Source organism: Anabrus simplex, chromosome 3 (genome assembly GCF_040414725.1).
Source record: "Anabrus simplex isolate iqAnaSimp1 chromosome 3, ASM4041472v1, whole genome shotgun sequence".
Lineage (NCBI taxonomy): Eukaryota > Metazoa > Arthropoda > Insecta > Orthoptera > Tettigoniidae > Anabrus > Anabrus simplex.
Window position 1 is genome coordinate 223,934,094 of NC_090267.1, and position 26,123 is coordinate 223,960,216.

General features: G+C 37.1%; 1 protein-coding gene across 6 annotated transcripts in view; it reads right to left on the bottom strand.

Moving 5' to 3' along the window:
• Nucleotides 1-26,123, bottom strand: part of 5PtaseI (inositol polyphosphate-5-phosphatase A) — a 589,076-nt gene that overhangs the window by 509,445 nt on the left and 53,508 nt on the right. For all 6 annotated transcript variants that reach the window (XM_067142880.2, XM_067142882.2, XM_067142879.2 and 3 more), the window contains exon 3: nt 4,664-4,764. In XM_067142880.2, the coding sequence (XP_066998981.1) occupies nt 4,664-4,764 (101 nt within the window). The remainder of the gene's footprint in view (nt 1-4,663; nt 4,765-26,123) is intronic.

A 26,123-nucleotide genomic window follows, 5' to 3' on the forward strand; every position in this document is an offset into this window, starting at 1 on the left:
AATGGCTGGGAAATCTTTTTGGATAGAAATGAAGTATCTTAGAAAGGGAGGGGGGAAAAGAAATGAATAGTGTTTTGAGTAAATCAGGTGAACTCATATAAGCCCAGGGAATCACTGGACAGGTGGAAGGAATATTTTGAAAATCTTCAATACAGTAGAAAATTTTCTGGTGACATTGCAAATAACTGATCTGTGAACAACTGCAAGCTTGCTGCATTAGCTTTGCAGCACCTTGATTCAATCTCACTTTTACTACCATCCTGGGAGAATACACATCCTAAAACTTGAAACGATCTACCTGTTCCAACCTTGTATTCCCAACCTGACATTCAATTCTCTTGGGTTTCATACCTACTTACATCACTTTAGACTGGAGAAGGCTGATTTTCATATCATAATCATTGCACCTATTTTCAAGTACCAAGATATTAGACTGCAATTTGACCTTAAGATGGAACACTGCCCAGGGAGATTAAATACACTAGCAGATGTCTTAAGCAGGAATCCCAATCCGGAGGAAGTAACCATTAACCTTGGCTTCACCTACATACGAACAAGAAAGTGGACACTTAGGATGATTACCCATGCTTTTGATATAGCTCGCACCAACAGCTGGTTGGAATATAAAAGGGATGCCGAAGTACTTGGTGTACCAGGAAAGAACATTCTGGACCTAGTTCACTTCAGGCAACACATTGGTGAATCTTTGATCCTCTCACAAAAAGTGCAGCCTAAAGAAAAGATGGATATTTGAAATGATTTACTCTTAATGTGCCTACACAAGTGCCAATGAAGAACGTGATGTACCAGAAGTGAAGAGACACAAGCAAGCTGAGCAGCATCCAATCAACAAAGTACGTTTGGATCAAATTAACCACGTGCCAGGGTTTAATGACAAAAAATTTGCATCAAGATGCAAGGCTTCAGAATGCAACAACAGAACGCAATTCTTGTGCCTAAAATGTCAAGTCACCTTTGGATAAAGAGAGAACGCAATTGCTTCCAGAGTTATCATACTCCATACATCTTGTCACGTTGGTGACGAGTTTTAGCTCTCCCTAACCATATTTTGAATCTGCATTCATGCAATAGAAATTAGTGTCATTCAGAAATTATTTCCGCCTTGTATTCTACTAGTACTTTCTACGTGGTCTTGCCCACTTTATTTATTTGATACCATCTTCGTCATTGTCACCATGGGATTATATTACTTTAATGTTTACTCTTGGTCTGGTAAAATTACGTGCCCTAAGTTGTAGTGGCTTCTTGTGGGCGAGTCTATGACTCTCTCTTTCCGTGTGGTGGGGCCATGCTGCTTGTTGGCGTGAGTCACCATGCTTAAGTAAACACTGGAGTATGATGGAGGCAAGACGTGTTTCGTCCTCACTTCACTTTCCGATCTACCACATGGATACTGGATAATAGTGTTTCTGCATAAGGATTTAGTCCTTAGTGCTCCTTAATCAGACTCAGGGAACGTCTTTCTTTTAATTATGAATGTAGTCATTTCAAGTATATTTCTTTTACGTGAGTAATGGATACTAGCATACTTCTGCAAACTCCAACAATGCAAGAAAGTCTCTTCTCATTTCTGTCTTGGATCTGGTTCTTGCTACGTGAAGAAGTATGAGTTGAAAATCCTTCGTCTTGAGTATCGTCGTGGGTCTCGGATTTATTATGTCGTCCTGTTTTATTTCGTTACCTTAGGTTTTTCTAAGTTGGGTTTCCAAAATGTACCTAGTTATACATCCAAACCGTTTGGTAAAAAGAAAGTGTGCTTAATTAGAAGCAATTTATTAATTTTATTGAGTAACTATGAAACCTCTCTGTGTATTATTTTAAAACTACGTGAGATTTCACTTGGGTGCCAGTCCCTTGATTCGTTTTAATTTCTTGTTCACCTCTGTTTCTGCTTATTTTATTTTGTCCGTGTATTTGTGATTCTTCCTTTTAACCTACATATTTTTCTTATTGGAGCCGTGTTGTTTTGGTCTTTGTTTCACGGTTGCCAAGGTCTCTTGGCGTGTTTACTTCTCCATGGTAACTGGTGCCGGTTGTGATAGTGACTGTTTGATGTTGTTTGGTGAAGTTGAGATTCTTTTAAGGATGTGTGTGGATATTGTTCCGCTTCTTGGGGATTTTTAATTTAGTTATACTTGCTTAAATGTAATTTTATTTATCCCCCCCCCCCCCACCTTTTAATACTTATATTTTTCTGGCCTTCTGCCGGGTTATGTCTGCTATTTTCTCATCCGAGGCAAGTACTGGGGCTGTGTGAAATCTCCGTGGTAATCAACCGAGGTGTTTTCTGAGTAATGAAAATGTTTATAAGTTAAAGGAATATTGTGAAAAGAAATATTTCTGGAAGACACGATGCATGAAACATGTTAAAAATTTCACACGAAGTTTGGTTGTTTTGAAGTTATGCAAAAGTATCATTTAAATTTATTATTCTGTCCGGACGGTACATTAAGGTTTTATCACTACATTTTATTTTGTAACCCAGTTCGGGTGGTTTTAATTTTGGACATTTTCCCTGATAATGATGGCTTAAATTTCTTTTATTTTTAAATAATAAATACGTAAGTTATGTTCATAATTAAAATTTGTTCTCTTTATTGTAGACTAGAAATTTACTGCCGTACCAATACTTAATTTGGTTCATGGTCTCTGGGTAATTGATTGTTGTAACTAAGGTAGCGGTAAGTGTTTGATGGTGTTTTTTTCCTGTCACCTTAATTTCTTGCCAATGTTTAACTTCTGCTGCTGACAGTCGGTAAGGCGGTAGAATCTGTAGAGGAAGAAAGTTTCTCATTCTTCAGGCACTGTTTCTCCAGATAACCAGAAGGCAATCCTAGGCCGTTTTTCAGAAATTTTCTTTTGTGATAGATTTTTAGTAATATTATTTTGGTATATTCTTATTCAGAATCTTTAGTATATTGTTTTGGAACTTATTTTATGACTAATTTACATACTATTTACTTGGATAGATTGAATAAAGCTGTATAAATAATATTAACTGAGCCTTGTACTCTGCAACCTTCGAGTCATAACATACATTACAATGCACATTAAAAATCTCAAAAACTGCTCGACCTAGGTGTTCCAAGCTCAGATATACGGTAATTAATCACAAGGTTTCATTTAGCAAGTGTAACAAATTTTAGAATTTTTAAATGATTAGATAAAGAGCGTGACTGAAACAGTTAAAGTAAACACTCTGTGGTCTGACTGCAGCTAATATCTGGCACATTATGGGACGATGTTGTGTGTTAGGAATAGGAAGGCAGACAGATTTAACACACTGATGGGCAATCCGCTCACTCACAAAAATTAAGTCTGGATTATATCCACATTTTCACCTTCCACTGTTGAAAGATAAAGGAAGTTTTTTTTAATCATGAATGCGGGACAGTTGGTGTGATTCTGCCTGATACGTAACAGCTTCTCCATTCTCATTATCATTTGGATAACCTCATATAATGCTGTGGCTGTTGAAATCACCCACGAAGATGGATACTTTCTGCAAATTCAGATTATCAGGTTGTCTGAATGAAAAGCTTACCTTTGGGGGTTTATAAATGGAAAAAATTATAAAAAGAGTACCTACTCAATTCTATCGCAATAATTTCTATGTCATTTCCATATGTGATGGAGGTTGCAATAATCCTGATATCTGGTTTAGTGAAGATGGCACTTCCATATTAGCCACGAGGACGTTCGACTGCCAATCTCATTCCAGGGATTTTAGGACATCGTTGAGTAACATCCCTATGAGTTTCTTGTATACATAAAACATCACAATTATCTTTTAGGCATATTTCATGTAAAAGATCTTCTTTACAAGAAGACAGTCCTTCAATGTTAAGAGAAATAATTGTTAAATTGGACTCTGATAAGAGCATCTCCTTACTAGAATGAATCATTTCAGATCGTACTTTAATGATGCTTCTTGATATCTGTACTTACAGGCCGAGAGTCAATCAGTCAGTGTTGGGCTCCATGGTGGAGCCAGTGTTGGTACTGGACTCAGGGTCAGAGTTGGACTCCGTGGTGAAGTCAGTGAGTGAGTGAGTTACTGAGTGAGTGAGTGAGTCAGAGCCCAATTTAACAATTATTTCTCTTAACAATGAAGGACTGTCTTCTTGTAAAGATCTTTTACATGAAATATGCCTAAAACATAACTGTGATGTTCATGTCATCACTAAACTCTCTATAATTGACAAGTTTACACAACGTAAACAATACCGTACATATATAAGCATGTTTTAAGTGATTTGATAGATCTGAGGATGTTCTTGTAGAACGAAATATGTCATTCTTTGTATAATAGTGTGTATTTTTACGTGTATGTTTATAGCACTATAATTTATATTGTAATTGCACTGTATTTGACAGACTGAAAAAGTTTGTTACATTTAACTAAGTTGACACTGAAAAGTATGGCTTCATTTTCAACAAATTACACCAAAATAAAATTGCATCAAGAATAATAGACTAATAGATGAGTCCTTGGCACTTGAGCACAAGGAGGGCTACAAAGATCAGAACTGCTTACAAGGTTATTTAATCATTGCTCATGGCCCACAAAATGTAGAACATGTATCAGGAACTATCGTTTTAAGAAAAGGATAAGACAAAGCAGCATATTACTATCACTTACCGAACAAAGTATTCTACATGCTTCATGCTTTTCTCATAATTTTTTCCACCAACTTCTTGACAATGTAAAGCCACAAATTTTGGTTCGAGTCTGGTCACGGTCTGGAAAATTATAAGATCAGAAACTATTAATTTCAGAATGTAGGCCTAAAACTTTAAAATATACACAGCAGTGTAATAATATACTGAAAAATTATATTAATAAGAAATAAATTTTTACAAGATATAACACTAAAGTGATATGTTCAACTGGCTACAAAGACATGGAAAAGAGTGTAATGTTAATATCAGGAAAGACATTCTGTAAATCTTAACACCTTCCAACAAACCAATTAAAAATGTACAATAGATGTATTATGTAAATTGTTTTGATGGCCCGTATTGTAGAGATTATAATCTTTTGGGTTTTTGCTGTGTCAAAGTACACAAAGAGGAATTCTTTACATTCGTTGTTAGAGAAGTCTTCCTCCTGGACAGACGTGATTTCTCTTTTGAAGACAAGAATCAAAGTCTTTGTTAAATGTAAAGAATTTCTCCTCGTTTCCTCTGACACAGCAAAAACCTATATCAAGTCTATCAATACATGTATTGGTTGCTGAAAAAGGATATGCAATTCTTTGTCTCTGCCTCTAGAACTATCACCTCAACCGCATAGAACAAGCCTAGTTAAAAATTAAAAGGTTATGACAGGGGACGAGTTGTTGTAACAATTTCAAGTTTATCCTCAGAGATCATCATATACAACTGGGAATGTTACTGCAGGTAAGTGGAGGAAATTGACAAGGAATACTAGAGAAAAGATGGAATCATGGAAGATGCAGTTAATGAGATGATTGTCAATATGAAAGATCCAATCCTGAAAGAGATTCGGTCTTGATAACTATTGTAACAATGCTAGGGAAAGAAGTTACCATTATTTTTCCAGACACGAACATTCATAATGATAATGCCTGCTTTAATTGCTTCCTGATGGAAATTTTTCTCAGTTTATATTCTGTTCCCATTGCTAGTTACAGATGTAAAACTCTTAAGTGAAATTTTTGTTCTACAGTAGATAGCATTGCCTGAAGCATGCCAAACTTTGTTTACTCTTCCTGCACCAATTCACTCAGCTTTTACAGCTAGCAACAAAATGTGTGCATTGTAGATATAATGTACCTTTAAAATTCAGGTTATGAACATAACATTCAGTGATTCATGCTAATGATCTTGTTCCATGATCACTTCACTATTACAATTGTTGCAAGTGTAATGGATTAGTATAACTTGGTAACAATTCTCTAAACTCATGGGTAAATAGTTAAAATATCGAGCTTGGTTAGTAGGTATAATAATAATAATAATAATAATAATAATAATAATAATAATAATAATAATAATAATAATAATAATAATAATAATAATAATAATAATAATGTTATGAAGTGTGGCTATGAATTTGTTTACTTCTATTATTATTATTATTACTATTATTATTATTATTATTATTATTATTATTATTTTTATTTGTGTGTTGTTGTACGATCTTTCTTGTGCAATAAAACATGTGAGGTTATGTCACAACACATCTGCTGTATGTATATTAATATGACTTTATTTAATGTAAGAACATGTAATAGGGAACATGCATCATTTTCAAATTTTTTTTTTTTTTTAAAGTACACCAATGAAATAGTACATAAACGTATTACAGTGAGGTAAGTTGCCTTGTTTCCTACCATTAAAAAAAGTTCAAAAGTGCTTTTCCGCAAGGCGAGTGAAACGGCCTCTGACGTAAGCGGCGCGCTGTGACGTCACGATCCAGTACCGCATGCAGCTCTACCAGCCATTGTGCATCAGCCTTTACTAAAAGCCGATTGTTTATCATTCGTAATCGCGAATAACTACAATATGACAGAAGAAAGGTTCAAAAGAGCACAGTCAGACAATCTATCATGTGTAGATGTCATCATTCTTGAAAAATAGTGACTTTTGTGGCCGCAGAAATTCGCGGATAAAAAGCAAGTTTGTAAGTGGCATCTTTTATATACGTGCAATGTATTGTAACTCATAGTATTAGGATAACAACGAACCTGGATAGAAATCACATCACTTTCAACATTTCCTTCTAGACCGATTCCCATATTAAAGAATAACATTACATTTTCGGGCTTTCAACATTAGTAAAGTAAGAAATCGGATTTCAGCACTAACATAAACATATAGGCAGCATTATAGTACTAGTCCGCCTCTGTGGTGTAGTGGTTAATGTGATTAGCTGCCACCCCGGAGGCCCGGTTTCGATTCCCGGCTCTGCCATATTAGTTGAAAACAAATAGTACGAGGGATGGATCGGTGTCTACTCAGCCTCGGGAGGTCAACTGAGTAGAGGGGTTTCGAATCCCACCTCAGCCATCCTTGAAGTGGTTTCTCGTATTTTCCCACTTTTCCTCCAGGCACCTAAGGCCACGGCCGTTTCCTTCCCTCTTCCTTGTCTATCCCTTCCGATCTTCCCATCCTCCAACAAGGCCCCTGTTGAGCATAGCAGGTGAGGTCGCCTGGGCGAGGTAATGACCCTCCTCACCAGTTGTATCATCATACCCTAAGTCTCACACTCCAGGACACTGCCCTTGAAGTGGTAGAGGTGAAATCCCTCGCTGAGTGCGAGGGAAAAACCAAACCTGAAGGATAAACAGATTAAGAAAGAAAGAAAGATCATAGTACTATAGGTCTATAATCTATCATTCGCGAAAAAATATATATTTATGGTTGGGGCAACTGGTCTACCCACTTCCAGGGCCCATGAAAGAGAAACATTAAATATCTTGGTGGAGGGAAAAAGTTAAACATGATAAAGATAAAGATAAATATGACTTCATCTAGTTTTCACAAGTTGGGCTGAGTGGTTCAGACGGTTGAGGTGCTGGCCTTCTGACTCCAACTTGGCAGGTTCGATCCTGGTTCAGTCCGGTGGTAGTTGAAGGTGCTCAAATATGTCAGCCTCATGTCTGTAGATTTACTGGCACGTAAAAGAACTCCTGCAGGACTAAATTCCAGCACATCGGCGTCTCCGAAAACGTAGAAGTAGTTAGCGGGCGTAATGCCAATAACATTAATTACATTTGGCTTTTCACAAGCTAAGCATATCACGCAAGAAAAGTGTTTTGGTGACATTTTAGTCATTCAATACAGGAATGTCTTTGGGTACTGTGACTTTTACCTTTTTTTTTTTTTTTTCTTTTTGCATTGCACAGTCACATATAGGTCTTATGGTGATGATGGGACAGGAAAGGCCTAGGAATGGGAAGGAAGTGACCGTGGCCTTAATTAAGGTACAGCCCCAGCATTTGCCTGGTGTGAAAATGGAAAACTACGGACAACCATCTTCAGGGCTTCGAACCCACTATCTCCCGGATGCGAGCTCACAGCTGCGTGCTCCTAACCGCATGGCCAACTCGCCCGGTATTTTTATCCTTCGGTTTATTGACTTGGCTTGTATACCCTAAAACTTAGGCTAAGTTGGATAATATTTTAAACACCAACATCACTATTTTCACCTGTGTGCAATTATGTTATTTATTTCAGTAATATTATGATGATTATTATAATTGAGCAATGTTAACTTATAAGACCCCAACAGACAAGCATTGGTTTTGTGTAGATATATATATTTGTAAATTCACGTTGTTTTCTTTCATGACGTACACACCAATTTTTTGTTATTATAGAGTATTTAGCAATAGCCTAAATTTCTTTACAAATGTGAGCTCCTCAATAAAGACATAAATAACTGTCGCATGCCAAAATAAATTGGTATAATTAGAGCTGTCAATATGGTTCATAACCCCTTTGGTTAATTACCTAGACATGGATCACCCAAAACATAGGTTAGGTTTGGAGAATACTTTAATAGTCAGCATTAATTAATGCACTGTTGATTACTTTCATATTCCAAGATGTAAATGAAGCATTTAACTAAAGCATCATACATTAAAATTCAAAGTGTTACTACTAGAACAGCTGACATGGAAAAGTGATTGAAAATTCAAACAAATTCAACTTACGTTAAAATGATCTTTAAAAAAATAAACTGTAGAGTTTTCCGATATATCACCAGCATTTCTCCGGCTCGCCAAAATCCATTTCTCCCTAGTTTTAGCATCTTTGGAACATTTATAAACAATTTGTTTGGGATGGTATGCGATGTGCTATTGCTCATCGGAACTAGACACCATTTATAAGTTTTCTGCCTCACTGTCTGTGAAGGATTCATTTTAAGTCTAAAATATACCACTCAGATTATTACCCAATGTATAGACTTTGAATTTAACCAAACCAGACACTAATAAAAAGTAGAAATACGCAAAGTGTATCCTGCTTCTCACAGCACACTATGTGTTATTTCGTCTGCTAATTCAGTCAACCTGTACGATGATGTCAGACCAATGAGATTGCGTACTTGCGTGATGTGACATTTTCGTTCTTTAATTTAGATTTTTGATGATGATGATGATGATGATGATGATGCTTGTTGTTTTAATGGGCCTAACATCGAAGGTCATCGGCCCCAATTTAGATTTTAATCATGTTTGGAGTTATTATTTATACATTCTCATCACATTTTTTTAATTCTGCATGAAATTTTGAATCAGATCAGCATATTTTTAATTAAAACCCTGGATCATGCATGTTCCCTATTAATAGTATATAATTTTCATATTACCTGCAAATATGATGTATAAATCTAATGTAATGTTGTGCAACACAGGGTAATAGTCTAGAACAACACATCTTTGTCACAAGATTTATACAGAACATTCTATTCATTTGTACATAGGTTAGTGGAGACTCGAGAAGATTCGAGGTAAACATGTTGGGTCATACTTTTCTAGAAGCCTGGCCAGGCAGGGTATATAAAGAGACAGTCATACGTAGTGGAGTTGAGTTGTTAGAGAGAGTTGCTAGTGAAAGTCGTCAGTAGGTGTGTGAACTTATGTTGTGAATTTATTGTGTTGGTAATTGGTTGACATGCAAATGTGGCAGTCTTCTTCTTTTTCTTCTTCTTCATCTTCTTCTTGGCGTCAGTTCATGAGGCAGTTTATTAGTGTGTGTGTATAATGTGTGTATAATTTTTAAATAAAATAGTGTACACAATTGACAGCATCCCGTGTGTATGTCTTTGTGAATATGATAACTGACAATTGTGTGTGACAGGACGTGAGAATTTTCGGTAGTGAATAAGAGTGTGAGTGGAAATCAGAACAAAATGCAAGTGATACTGGAAAATGTATCTGTAAAACAACTTCAAGACAAACTCACAAAAAGAAATTTTCCGACAAACAGCAATAAGAAATCATTGAAGACACGGCTACGAGAAGACCTCATGTTTATGTTTATAAAGACCTATGTTTATAAGCAATGATGGGTTCATTGCTTATAAACATATTATCAATCGACGCAAATCTATGATTAACAGAACGACAACTACAAGAAGAAAGCACACGCAAGATACGGACAATTAAACTCGCCAAGTCATGGACTCCATTATATCATATCATCATTCACGAACACTAGCACTAACTGATATACTTCATAGTCACAAGATTATACCAAGAAAGAAGAAGATATATGCAAGTCATAAACATTTACATATGTTTTTAGTGCATTTTAATGTGTTTGTATAACCGATTAGCTCTTAAGTTTAGGTTAAGTTTTTATACTTATTTATTATTTATTCCTGACTTACATTTGTGGCGAAAAAACTTAAACCTCAATATCACCGGACTGAGCCAGGATCGAACCTGCCAAGTTGGGGTCAGAAGGCCAGCGCCTCAACCGTCTGAGCCACTCAGCCCGACAACATAATAATACTACCTAAAAGGAAACCAATGGGAGAATTCCATCATCTGCACAATGATTTGGACAAAGACCCCCAGAAGTTCTTTAATTATTATCAGATGCGTCCAGAAACGTTTCACTATATTTTGAATGCAATAGAGCCCAAAACAGCCAAAACGTCAAACTTCAGAGAGGAAATAACACCTCAGGAACGTTTAACTGTGACTCTAAGGTAAGTGACATGAATAGTTATTAAAAAATGTTGATATTTATTTTTTATTTTATACTTATATTTGTTTTTTAAATTTATATTTATTAAAGAATCGAAGATTGAATTAAGTATGAAATTTAATTTATCAGTGTAACTTACAAAAATGCCTTTGCTGGCGGGACCTAGTGTTTACAGTGCACTAAGTCTTCTGGTATGGGCTAGAGCAATATTGTTACTTTCATTGGTCTGTCTCAGCTTTAGCCTTGGCTTTGACAATATGAAAGTGACTGAGGTATGAGTGATGCTAGTAATGCCATTCCTTATGCAGCCAGTCCCTGCTATGAATGGTGTAAAAATGTTGCTCATAGGTTCAACTGGTGCATACATTTCAGTGGGCTTGACAGACTGATATGTAATAGCAACTTCTGGCTCAGTTAGGAAAGCAACGGAAAACTACCTAGCTCCTCATTTCCCTAGTATGCCTCTTCAGTGATGCCTAGGCCATCTATGACAGCTGATGGCAGAGGTTTTGAAGATTCAACCAGTCTCCGGGCTGATGACTAAACATACAACATAAAAAACGGAAAGAAAAAAGAAAAAAAGTAAAAAGGGTTAAACAGAAATATAAAACCTTTACATCAAATTTGAAAAGTCTCTAACTGTTGTTTTCAACTATACCCTCTTTTTGGTTTTTTGTAACTTCGCAATACATATCACTTTAAACACTAACACAAAGTCTGTTATGATGCACCGGAAAAGTTGTCAAACAATTGTCGTAAGCCCACATCTACGGAGCCGGATCTGGATCCCACTTGGAGAGTGTCATTGGGTGAGCTTGTTTCAGGTGTTGGTTCAATGAATGTAGTGAAAGCAGACTGCTATTCAGCCGGTGTCATCGGATTATTGTTACCATTATTCATCTAAAAGTATCGTGGTACTGGAGTGAAAACTCGACCAATTGGGAGGGAAAAGAGATGGCGGCACAGCCCTACCAGAGCAAAATGTCACGAACTGCCACAGCTTGAAATACCACAGGACCGACCTTGATAGCTGCAGTAGCTTAAGTGCGGCCAGTATCCAGTATTCGGGATATAGTGGGTTCGAACCCCACTGTCGGCAACCCTGAAGATGGTTTTCCATGGTTTCCCATTTTCACACCAGGCTGTACCTTAATTAAGGCTATGGCTGCTTCCTTTCCACTCCTAGCCCATTCCTGTCCCATCATCGCAATAAGACCTATCTGTGTTGCTGCAACATAAAGCAACTTGCAAAACAAAAAACAAAACACAGGAATGAGCAAGGATCAAATCTGTCAAGTTGGACTGAGAAGGCCAGCGCTCTATAGTCTGAGCTACACAGTCCAGCAAAATAAATAAATAAATAAATGAATAAATAAATAAATAAATAAATAAATAAATAAATAAATAAATAAATAAATAAATAAATAAATAAATAAATAAATAAATAAATAAATAAATAAATAAATAAATAAATAAATAAATAAATAAATAAATAAATAAATAAATAAATAAATAAATAAGAAAGAAAGAAAGAAAGAAAGAAAGAAAGAAAGAAAGAAAGAAAGAAAGAAAGAAACAGACAGACAGACAGACAGACAGACAGACAGACAGACAGATAGATAGTACTTTCCATTATCAACACCCACTTCCTCTGCAACATTCGACCATAGTTTGAGTTGTATACCTCGAGAATGATAGCGTTTATCATTCATATTCCATAGTGGTGTTCTTTCACAAACCGCACTTATCAACTTTTCACTATCTACATCCCTGACAAATGTAGTAATGATAAAAATAATGTTGCATATGACGACGACAGAAAACTGGATGCATGCACATACCATGGAGTACAGGCGACTACACGCGGCAAATCCCACTCGAAAGGGATGCATCGCTTGTCACTTGTTATCGCCTATAAATGCGTGAGTCGGCCGCTCGAGATCGCTTGCAGTGGACGCGGTTCCACTACAATCTTTGTTTTGGTATCAGTCGCTAGCACGCACACAGTCGCCTGATTTCATAATCGCGCGTAGTCGCTTCCATTGGACGAGCAGCCTAAGTGTGACTACTTCAAACTGTGGAGATTTCGAACTGTGATGTGTGTTTCAAAATCATAAATGTTTCAGACTGTGCTTTAATTCATTTGAAAGCCGTAATTATATCTAAGTGTGATCATTGTATTGAAGTTACGCAATAAGACTGTGATTCAAAGTGCACGTAACAGACAGTGATTCAAAGTTCATGTAATAGACTGTGGTACAAAATGCAATTCTGAGTACTGTTTACCAGTGACTTGCTAGTTTTCACTTGACCAGAAAGTACTATTTTTTAACACTCACAATCATGGTATGTGGTACGAAGTGGGAGATGGTACATGGATCGACGTGGAAAATGGAACGTGGTACAACGTGGGATATGGTACGTGGTACAACGTAGTGCTGACAACATCGATCGAGTTCCAGATGCTATTCATAGAACCGCATTCACCATTTCCAGCGTCAATCAATCAATACTGATCTGCATTTAGGGCAGTCGCCCAGGTGGCAGATTCCCTATCTGTTGTTTTCCTAGATTTTTCCTAAATGATTTCAAAGAAATTGGAAATTTATTGAACATCTGCCTTGGTAAGTTATTCCAATCCCTAACTTCCCATCCTATAAATGAATATTTGCCCCAATTTTTCCTCTTGAATTCCAACTTTATCTTCATATTGTGATCTTTCCTACTTTTATAAACACCACTCAAACTTATTCGTCTACTAATGTCATTCCATGCCATCTCTCCGCTGACAGCTCGGAACATACCACTTAATCGAGCAGCTCTTCTTTCTCTCAATTCTTCCCAGTCCAAACTTTGCAACATATTCGTAACGCTACTCTTTTGTCGGAAATCACCTAGAACAAATCGAGCTGCTTTTCTTTGGATTTTTTCCAGTTCTTGAATCAGGTAATCCTGGTAAGGGTCCCATACACTAGAACCATACTCAAGTTGGGGTCCTACCAGAGACTTACATGCCCTCTCCTTTACATCCTTACTACAACCCCTGAACACCCTCATAACCATGTGCAGAGAGATCTGTACCCTTTATTTACAATCCCATTTATTTGATTACCCCAATGAAGATCTTTCCTTATATAAACACCTAGATACTTACAATGATCCCCAAAAGGAATTTTCACCCCATCAACACAGTAATTAAAACTGAGAGGACTTTTCCTATTTGTGAAACTCACAACCTGACTTTTAACCCTGTTTATCAACATACCATTGCCTGCTGTCCATCTTACAACATTTTCGAGGTCACGTTGCAGTTGCTCACAATCTTGTAACTAATTTATTACTCTGTACAGGATAACATCATCTGCAAGCAGCCTTATCTCTGATTCCACTTATTTACACGTATCATTGATATCTATAAGAAATCATAAAGCTCCAATAATACTGCCCTGAGGAATTCCCCTCTTAATTATTACAGGGTCAGATAAAGCTTCGCCTGCTCTAATTCTCTCAGTTCTATTTTCTAGAAATATAGCAACCCATTCAGTCACTCTTTTGTCTAGTCCAATTGCACTCATTTTTGCCAGTAGTCTCCCATGATCCTCCCTATCAAATGCTTTAGACAGGTCAATCGTGATACAGTCCATTTGACCTCCTGAATCCAAGATATCTGCTATATCTTGCTGGAATCCTACAAGTTGAGCTTCAGTGGAGTAACCTTTCCTAAAACCGAACTGCCTTCTATCGAACCAGTTATTAATTTCACAAACATGTCTAATATAATCAAAAAGAATGCCTTCCCAAAGCATACAATGCATGGCAAACTTACTGGCCTGTAATTTTCAGCTTTATGTCTATCACCCTTTCATTTATACACAGGGGCTACTCTAGCAACTCTCCATTCATCAGGTATAGCTCCTCCAACCAAACAATAATCAAATAAGTACTTCAGATATGGTACTATATCCCAACCCATTGTCTTTAGTATATCCCCAGAAATCTTATCAATTCCAGCTGCTTTTCTTGTTTTCAAATTTTGTATCTTATTGTAAACTAGCTGATGTACCCGTGCTTCGCTACAGGATTCTCAGAAAGACTGACTTTGTGGCTTTCGTAACTGAAGTCAACAAAGGTCATTACAAAAACATCTAGGATATTAGCGACTAAAATCAAGCAAATTTTAAAAAATACTACTCGGTACGCAGCAGTAATCCTATCTATCGGAGATAAGTGGCAACAGAAGACACAAAGTACATTACAACAAGCAATGGTCAATGTAATGTTATTGTTGATCAATTTTATGAGCTTTCTATATTGTTAGCCTTCGCATTTAGTTTTCTTTCAACTCTGTGATATTAGGGTGTCTTATAAAATTATGTATAGCGTAGACTGCAGTTCCTTATTCTCAGAATTTTCATACCGATTTTCATTCAATTCTGTTTACCCATTTTCTCTTGATTCGGCACCGACATGGATTTAGTAACAAAAAAAAAAATTCATGAATATCTCTGTGATCATAGCCTGTACGGTAACAATATATGACATACATGATTGGAAATTTAATACTATATAACTTTAGTTATGTAGTATTTATCGATACAACCGCTAATAACATAAATATTTGAGAATTAAATTTTAGCCCATCCCCTAAACTACCATTTCCCTCACCGTGAATAAAAAAATTTTGGCCTAGATTATAGCGAATTATTCCCCGAATTCGCATAACAATTTTTATTAAGATATGACCACTAATTAACATAAATATTTGAGAATTATTATTTTAGGCCTTCCCCTAAACTACCATTTTTCTCAGCGTAAATACAATTATTTATAGCCTAGATTATAGCTAATTATTCCTGACATTGCCTACTGATTGTCATTAAAATATGACCATTAACACCTAAATATTTGATAATTAGATTTTAGGCATTCCCCTAAACTACCATTTCACTCAGTGTGAATAAAATTATTTATAGCCTAGATTGTAGCGAGCTATTTCCCGAATTTGCATACCGATTTTCACTAAATTCTCTTCAGCCATTTTCTCGTGATGCGTGTACAGACAGACAGACAGACAGACAGACAGACAGACAGACAGACAGACAGAAATAATGGAAAAAAATAAAGTACAGTTCCTTGTTACTGTGGACACGACTGATACAGAAATACCATCCTTTTTAAATTCTGAGCAATGTACAGACAAAACTCTTATTTTATATATATAGATGTCATTGTTATCATATGAAAATTTTAATACTTCTTTACCCTTAGTCTCCTCCTCTATCTGGATATTATCCTTGTAACCAACAATCTTTACATACTGCTGACTGAATACTTCTGCCTTTTTGAGATCCTCACATACACACTCCGCTTGTTCATTAATTATTCCTGGAATGTCCTTCTTGGAACCTGTTTCTACCTTAAAATACCTATATACATACCCTTCCATTTTTCACTAAAATTTGTATGACTGCCAATTATGCTTGCCATCATATTATCCTTAGCTGCCTTCTTTGCTAGATTCAATTTTCTAGTAAGTTCCTTCAATTTCTCCTTACTTCCACAGCCATTTCTAACTCTATTTCTTTCCAGTCTGCACCTCCTTCTTAGTCTCTTTATTTCTCTATTATAATAAGGTGGGTCTTTACCATTCCTTACCACCCTTAAACGTACAAACCTGTTTTCGCATTCCTCAACAATTTCTTTAAACCCATCCCAGAGTCTGTTTACATTTTTATTTACTGTTTTCCACCGATCATACTTTTTAGAAACTGCCTCATGCCTCCTGCTTTATCAGCCATATGGTACTGCCTAATAGTCCTACTTTTAAGACCTTCCTTTCTATCACATTTATTTTTAACTACCACAAAAACAGCTTCATGATCATTAATACCATCTATTACTTCAGTTTCTCTATAGAGCTCATCTGATTTTATCAGCACCACATCCAGGATATTTTTCCCTCTGGTTGGTTCCATCACTTTCTGAATCAGCTGTCCTTCCCACATTAACTTATTTGCCATTTGCTGGTCATGCTTCCTGTCATTCGCATTTCCTTCCCAATTGACATCTGGTAAATTCAGATCTCCTGCTACAATCACATTTGTTTCCTACATAGCTGATTATCTTATCAAATAATTCTGAATCCGTGTCAGTGCTACCCTTTCCCGGTCTGTACGCTCCAAATATATCAAGCTGCCTATTATCTTTAGAAATGAGCCTTACACCTAGAATTTCATGTGTCTCATCTTTAACTTTTTCGTAGCTTACAAATTCTTCTTTCACCAGAATGAATATCCCCCCTCCCACCATTCCTATCCTATCTCTACGATGCACACTCCAGTTCCATGAGAAAATTTCTGCATCCATTATATCATTTCTCGGCCATGATTCAACTCCTATTACAATATCTGGTAAATATATATCTATTAAATTACTAATATCTATTGCTTTCTTTACAATACTTCTACAGTTGAACACTAACAATTTTATGTCATCCCTACTTGATTTCCAGTTCCCTGTTCCCTTATCACCGCTCCCTAGGCCACCCCGTTTCCCTGAATGTACCTCCCTATTACCCTTCCAAACAAATTTCTTAACTTATACGTACCACTGCGGTTTAAGTGAAGGCCATCTGAGCGCAGATCCCTATCTCTTACCACCCATCTGTACATTGCTCAGAATTTGAAAAAAATGGCATTTCTGTATCGTTCATGTCCACAGTCACAAGGAAACGCACTTTTTTCTTTTCCGTCATTTCTGTCTGTCTGTCTGTCTGTCTGTCTGTCTGTCTGTCTGTACACGCATCACTTGAAAAAGGCTGAAGAGAATTTAATGAAAATCGGTATGTAAAGTCGGGGGATAAGCCACTACAATCTAGGCTATAATTCATTTTATTCACGCTGAGTGAAATGGTAGTTAAGGGGAAGGCCTAAAATTCAATTCTCAAATATTTATATTTTAAGTGGTCCTGTCGATAAATACTACATAACTAAAGTTACATAGAATTAAATTTCCGATCATTTATGTCTTATACAATTTTACCATACCGGGCGTGATAACACTGATATTCATGAATTTCGATTTTTGTTGCTAAGTCACATCAACGCCGAGCCACGAGAAAATGGGTGAACAGAATTTAGTGAAAATCGGTATATAGAGTCGGGCAAGAAAGAACTGTAGTCTAAGCTATAAACAATTTTACTGAACCTGGGTGAAATGGTAGTTTAGGGGTGGGCACCTAAAATTTAATTTTTAAATACCTTTGTTATTTTTCCTATAGAAAAGTACTACATAACAAAAGTTATAGAGAATACAATTTCCGATCATTTATGTTTTATTCAGTTTTACCATACCGACTGTGATGAGAGCAGTATTTCAGAGGCGGAAGAAAACTAAATGCGAAGGCCTACAATATGGAAAGCGCATAACACTGATCAACAATAACATTACATTGACCATTGTTTGTTGTGATGTTCTTTGCCTCTTATCGTGCTCTCAACTCTGATAGATGGGATTACTGTTGTGTACCGAGTATAACAGCCTGACTCAATATTGGCGGGAAAGAGCTGGGGAGTTGAAAAACTGTTTTCTTTACCATACATTGTCTGATACTGCTGGTACGTAACAGACTGGTTCATCAGTATTCCAGCTATTCACTCCCTAATCTGACGCGCTGTTTTGAATGAGCAGTGTGCAGATTTGGCAGAGGCTCGCTTAGTAATAGTAGTACAACCTGGTCTAGAATTACAATTTAAGCCTATTCCAAATTACAGCACTACAATTCATTAATAATTCAAAATTCAACCCTGAAAAGAGATGTTACTTAAGAAAAGCGTCTTCCTCTTCACTTTTATTAAATTCTACATTCATTTTGTTTGAAATTAGCAGTGAAGAGGGGTTTTCTCCTCTGGCTTGGAGGAAAAATTTGCCTCTAAGTCAGATAGATTTTTCTGCCACCAGTGTAGTGAAATGAGATTTTCCGACTCATTGGGCACTCCTAGGAAAGAGATTAGTAAAAGGGCATGGATTTGTCCTCCTGGGATACCCTGCTATTCGACCCCCCCCCTCCCCCGTACGAAAAAAGACGAAGAGTGTTCACGGATCAAGGCTGTGAGGCTTGGCCATTCTAGCTCTGGAACTTTGGACTGTTAAATCGGCAGCGTAGTACTGTTCGTTAAAAGTGAGAAAATGTGTTGTTTTTCATTTGATCAAGTATTTCATATTGTTTTTAATCGTGCCATTCATACTGACGTCATTGTAATGACCTATGTTCATTTCACTTGGGAAAACCACTAAGGCAGTCTTTCTGAGAATGTAAAAAGCAGGTGGAGAGTGAGTGTCTGCCAGTATAATGAAAAATCCCCAACCTGATTATGACAGAGTAGGCAAGCAGAACTACCATCACAATGAAAATTCTCTAACCCAGTCTTCATATGAGAAAAGACGTTTGGCGACTTCACCATCGGGTTTCTAGGGTAACGTTGCTATGCAATATAATACAATCTTTCTCACAAGGTGTACACTACTTAACATAGAATTCTGTATACAATATAGAATTCCATAGCAAAGCACGGGTACATCAGCTAGTTAGGATCTAGAAATTTCACTCCCAGTTTCCCGCATACCCACTCCATAGTCTAATTTAAATCCCCAATCACCCTCCAGTCAGTATCCCTCCTACACCGTATTCCACTAATAACAATCTCCGCTTTCTTAAACTTCATCCGTGCTGCATTTACCTGATCCCACACATCTCCAACTATGTTGGTACTTATATCAGCTTGCCTTACGTTGTTGGTACCAACGTGAAACACTACCACCTTCTCCTTCCCCTACTCCCTCTCTTCTACTTTCCTCAACATCTGCCTCAACCTAATTCCTGGATAATATTCTACCCTGGTTCCCTTTCCTCCACACACTTTCCCCACGCGTCTAACGAAGGAATCCCCCATGACCAGAGCCTCAACCCTACCCACTTCATTTGATCCCTTCCCCTCCTGGTCAGCCCTATCTTTCCTGATAGCTGCAGAAGCTACTTCCTCCTCCCTTTTCTCCTTCCCATGACCCTGTTCCACCTGTCTATTCCTACCATCTAGTCTACATTTCCCTTTCCTACCTTTTCCCTTCCTCCTACTTCCACACATCTCAGCAACAGTTCCCTGTCCCTCATCATCGCTTTGTTGTTCTACCGGGAGTGACTCGTACCGATTTCGCATAGACACCTGTCCTGAATTCTGATCCTGAATAGAGCCCTTAGCCTGCAATCTCCTTCCCCTTTAGAACATTAGACCACCTGCCTTCTACAACTCCCTCCTTTCCTTCCCCTCCCTTTTGTACACCTACTGTAACTTGTACATTGTTTGAGGGAGTCATAAACATTCAGGTGATATGAGTGCATTTAGCATTAAACTTTCAAACTATTAAAAGCAGTGATTATTTTGAAACCATTTATAGCACTAGAACTTACTGAAGAGGCACTTCATTATTTTCAAGTCATTCTTTTCAAGTGCTACTTTAACTACAAGTGTTAATCTAATTACAGGTGCTGATTTACTTTCAAGTGACAATTAATTTCAAGTGATAATTCATTTAATGTGATAATTTAAACAGACTGTAGGTGCTTTAAAGTAATTTCACCTTAGAGTTATTCAAATAATATTGTGATCTGCATAACTTAGAAAAGACTGTAGGCATTATCAGTGGATGATTTAAAAGGACTGTTGGTCTTACATGAGAATAATCTATCAAGACTATAAGTGCTTATTCCAGAAAATTATAGAGACTCATGAAACAAAATTTCATTTATTGCAAGAATTTTCAGAACTCAAATTTAGATTGAAGTATTCAAGAATAAACTTGACAGAAGATATTTCCAATTAATTTCTCAGTTTCAATGAGAGATAATAAGGAAGTTATTTATGTGCTTAGTCATTTGAATAAATTTTAATTTTGCAAAATAACATCTATTATTTCGCTCTGCAAATTCCTTTCTCTGTACCGACTCCTAAGAATCGATCACTACCTGAGACCTTTCTCATGATCCTTATCCCAACAACTTTTTTGGTACAATACCTAGGGCCACTAGAATACGAGACACTGTTTTATCACTTGACTCTTGGGAAACAAATGTAGACTGGTTCTTGTCACTGTCATAATCAGATGCAATATGTTCCACATTGTCTTCACTTTCATTTTCTTCACCTGGAGAATAAAATTTTTTTGACTCATGCTGATTCAGGGTGTTCAAGAGGTAGTGATGTACAATCTATAACCTCTCCCACCCAAATGGCAACCTTTCCTTCACGTGGTGAACTTGTCCACAGACAAGGCTCTGGCGACCAAGTCACGATGGGATAACCGTTACATTGAGTACAGAGGAAATTCTGTACTACAGCCAGTCCATGGGCTGAGAAATAGCATCCCCGTCAATGGTCATACTTCCTTCAGGCTAGCAAGCCGTCGGAAGGACATTTCGTTGCTTTCAAGTTTTGCAAGAGAAAGAAAAACTGGACGGACTATAAAGATGACGAACCTGGCAAAGAAAAGGACAAAGATTGGAAGAAGAAAAATATTTTTAGATGTGCTACCTAGAGTGTACAAGGTATGTCACATAAAGGTGACCAACTGGATGACATTATCGGAAAAATTCTCCGTTCACCCATTCTTATCATATCAGTGAGGTCAGGTGATAAACAAATACGACCAGTGATCTTTGACCTACTATGGGAGTGAACTGGATTCTGTTGGCTGTGACGTGTTATTGCGTCCAAGGTCGGTTCCCGCCATCAGGGCTAGCTGGTACGGACGTATTTTTGTAACAAACCGTTTTGATTGTTTAACGACAGGCAATTCTAATTACTGCTAGATTCTGTTTATGTTACAGAAAAATTAGCCCATTTAAATAATTCAATAATATATCCTATTGAGTAGTAATCAACCATATCATGAGATATCCCTTTGCAAATGGGAACCCCCAATTCTAGAGAAAATTCCCTTTGCGAGTGTGAAATCCCATGTGGTGTTGTTTGGGTCGTCAGTCCATACGCTGGTGTGATACAGCTCTCGATGCCACCCTATCCTGTGCTAACAATGCCGGCTGGCGCATAAGGTCACAGGGTCACGTGGCTTCCCTTCTGGTTCTATAATGATCTGCAGAAGATAGTCAATAAAATTACAAACAAGGTATGCTACTATTACTGGGAGACTTCAATGGTAGAGTTGGTATTGAGAAAATTCAGAATAACATAGGAATTCATGGAGAAACAACCCATAATGGAAAAATTTCACCGTGTTCAACCAGTTAAAGATCATAACACAATGTTCCCCACAAGGACAGCCACAAGTACACGTGGTCTGCATAAAATAAGAAATCAATTATTGATTATAGAATTTGTAATGGTAAATTGGTAGATTTAGTCATGGATACAAGAAACTATTGAGGCCCTGAATTGGAAACTGACTACTATCTATTACTAGCACTTATTCATCTGAGGCCTAGAAGGTATAAAAGAAAGAAAGAAAGAAACAAACAACACAAGAAATCAAAACAAGGTTAACCTATTAAGAGACCCCAGTATAAAATGGCTGTACCAGAACAGACTTAATAATCTTACAGAGATGACACCAGTTAGTGACAAAGTGGAAATGGAGTGGTCTAATTTGTGTTCAATTTTAAAGCAGTGTGCTTTTAGAGCTTGGGGGAGAGTAGAGAAAAAATGGTGGAGAAAAAAGGGTTTAAGAATCTGGGATGAAGAAATTGAAAAGGTTATTTCAGACAAAGGAAGCCTCCATTGCTCAGGCGGCAGCACACTGGCCTCTTGCCACTGGGTTCCGTGGTTAAAATCCCAGACACTCCATGTGAGATTTGTGCTGGACTAAGTGCAGGCGGGACCTGTTTTTCTCCGGGTACTCCAGTTTCCTCTGTCATCTTTCATTCCAGCAACATTCTCCAATATCATTTCATCTGTTATTCATTAATCATTGCCCCAGAGAAGCGTGACAGAATTCGGCAACCGGCACAATTCCTATCTTCACCACTGGATGGGGGCTTCATTCATACCATTCCTGACCCGGTCAAATGACTGGAAACAGCCTGGGGATTTTTGTCAACTAGTAAATTAGAAGATAATGTAGAGTATCACCACAAGAGAGCAACAACAAAAATGGAAGTGCGGAAAAAGCACAGAAAGAGTTGGGAAAATTTTGTTTCACACCTGGAGACTGATATAACAAGACCACAGCCACAGACCTATAAAATACTCAAGAAAATGAATAATGATGCAAAAGAAAACACACACATTAATGCAATACCTCTAACATGGTGGCTCATTTATTTTTGGAACATTTGGAGGGTTTCAAATATTGTACCATTTCTTCTGCCAACATCACTTAACAAGTCTTTGGAAACCATTACACTCAAAGAACTGGAGCTAGTACTCAAAAAACTTAGAAATGGAAAAGCGTCTGGGGAAGACTCAATAAATGCAGAATTATTCAAGTACTCCAGTGACATCTTCAAGCAAAGATTTCTCAGTTTCATCAATTTGAATTGGCATTTCAGACTACCAGTGAATTGGCAAAAAGCTATAGTTATTCCTCTTCATAAGAAGGGCAGTGTGAAAGATTGTGGAAATTAAAGAGGGATAAGTATACTCAACTCAGGTTACAAAATTTACTCTAATATTGTCAAAGAAAAATTATTCAGGCATTATGAAAATGTGATTGGAAATGAACAAAATGCATTTCAAAAGGGACGCTCATGTGCTGATTCTTATTTTACCTTGAAAATGTTAGTAGAAAAATGCAGGGAATTGAACTTGGAAACTCACATAGCATTTGTTGATTTTACGTAAGCCTTTGACCTAGTTAACAGGAACAGACTTCTTAATATCGTAGCAGAAGATAATGTCCCACAACAGTTAATAGATAACACATACACGTACAGTGACAACCTTATCGCAGTAAAGTTAGGAAATCATCAGACGGAGTGGGAACTAATCAGCAGAGGTTGACTTTCTCCTTTGTTGTTCATAATCTATACGAACAACATAATGCAGGAATGGAGGCATGAAAAGCATGGATCAATCCCAGTCAGCAGATATATCTCACATCTAGACGTCATTCTCTTTGCTGATGATGTTGCACTGCTAGCATCATCAGAAGATGATCTTCAGTGGTCAGTATTTAATTTCCAGAAAGTCTCTTCAAAATTTGACATGATAATTTCACCAGAAAAGAGCAAAATAATGGCCTTTAGGGGGAAGGACCCTATCCCCAGTAAGATGTTTAGATAACATTTTGGAAAGAGTAAATATATTCAATTATCTGGGATACAATTTATTTTATCAAGGGGAAATTGATATCTCTGCAAAAATAACCAAGTTTACCAGAACAACAGAAATTATAAATCACATTATGAAGCCATCTCTTGTCCAAAAACACACTTGCTTACATCTTGAAAACACTTTAGCCAGACCAACCCTCTGCTACGGCACTGAGGCATGTACAATACAAACTCAAGACATTTCCAGAATTACAGCACGAGAAGTGATGTTCATGCGCAGAACAGCAAGCTATACAAAATGGGACCGTAAAAGAAATGAAGATGTGCTTAAGGGACTGAATGTGAAACCAGTAATCAATTACACCCATGATTATCAAAAAACTGGAAACGTCACGTTCAAACGATGGAATCTAGAAGACTGCCAAAGGAGATCCTACGCTACCAACCAAGAGGACAAAGAACTATAGGATGTCCAGTGAAGCGATGGAAAGAAAATGCAAGACCGTAATGGGCCACATGGCCCAATACTTGGAAGGATGATGATGATGATAATGATGATGATGTAGATTCACTGTATACACATCAAATAATGAACAATGTGTAAACAAACTATTTTTTCTGTAAAACTAGCTGATGTACCCGTGCTCCGCTACAGGATTCTCAGAAAGAATGACTTTGTGCATTTCCTAACTAAAGTTATGGTGTACCCACAATTTGTGATGTTAATGATATAGATGTTGATTCCCATACTGAACCTGAAATATTTGTCCCGAATGAGTAAATTATGTGACGAGCGGGATCACTTTTTTTCAACATAAATACATACCTGAGCATATACTTCTCCATAAGCAATATCCCATGGGTGCCAGCCTTCATACGTATGGCTTGAAGACGACAGTTGATAATAATAATAATAATAATAATAATAATAATAATAATAATAATAATAATAATAATAATAATAACTTTAATAGGTAATGAGACTCTAAATACTCCCAGAGGTGGGGTGATGGAACACTAACCATTAAGTACACACTAACTTGGAAATTAAGGATCGTTAATAAGAATTTCTAAAATAACCAATTAAATACCATTTATTAGTGTTACCGGGGATTCGTGGATCACAGAGGTGAAAAAAGGTGTGGGCTTGAATGGGTCTATCTATGATATAAAAATTCATATTAAACTTTAAAATAAAGGTTATATTTCTTTTCAGAAAATCAAACTTAACAATATTCTTCACTTAGTGAAAACAACAGTGTATCATGTACAATGACAATGTTGATATAAGAACAGAAAACCCCAGAATAGGGAACTGAACACCTTTGGGCTTCAAGCCCCTAATTTACAAATTTACAATGACGCCAATGTAGCGCTTACTTCGACACAAGGTTCCAGAGCACTTTGCTCCAACCGTTACAATTTACAGCCTTCCAGAGGCACCCCTCAATATTACAGTAATATTAGCAATCTCAGAAAAGAGCTTACATGCTCTATAACTTGAACCAAGGAGGCTGAGCTTCCAATTTCTTACAGCCTACTCGAGGCAACATTACACATAAAATCTTACAATTTCTGGCCTCTCTAGGCCCAAACTAAAATTTACTATTTTTGTACAAAGCGGTATCTATGACCCAAACTAGTGAGCCTTCGTGGAAAAGACGAACAGGTTAAATTACTGGCCCAATCACAAAATGTATGGAGGCTTTACACTTGCACTCCTACAAAACTAGGTATAAAACCCTAATTGGGCTCGCGGCCCGATGATACAAAGGCTAATCCCAAGCTACTGAGGTGACTAGAATGAAAGGTTAATTTAATGCATTACAGGAAAAGAAACAGTAACAAAATCGTAGTCACCTCAAGATGAATTGAAGGGGCACTCGAGAGGGTAACGCACTCTCGATGCCAGATTTACAGTTTAAGACTTTATGAAATGTTACATGAAAAGGAAGAAGTTTACATTTTAGAAATCAAACGGTTCCATAGTTAAACCTTAGAACCTTCCCCTCGAGCAAGTTGCGGAGATAGCTACAGAGATATAAAACCAGTGGTCATTACCAGGGCTGATGTTCAGCCTGCCGAAGAATTAGGCACCCCGCCTCCTGTCCTAACACACACACTCAGTACC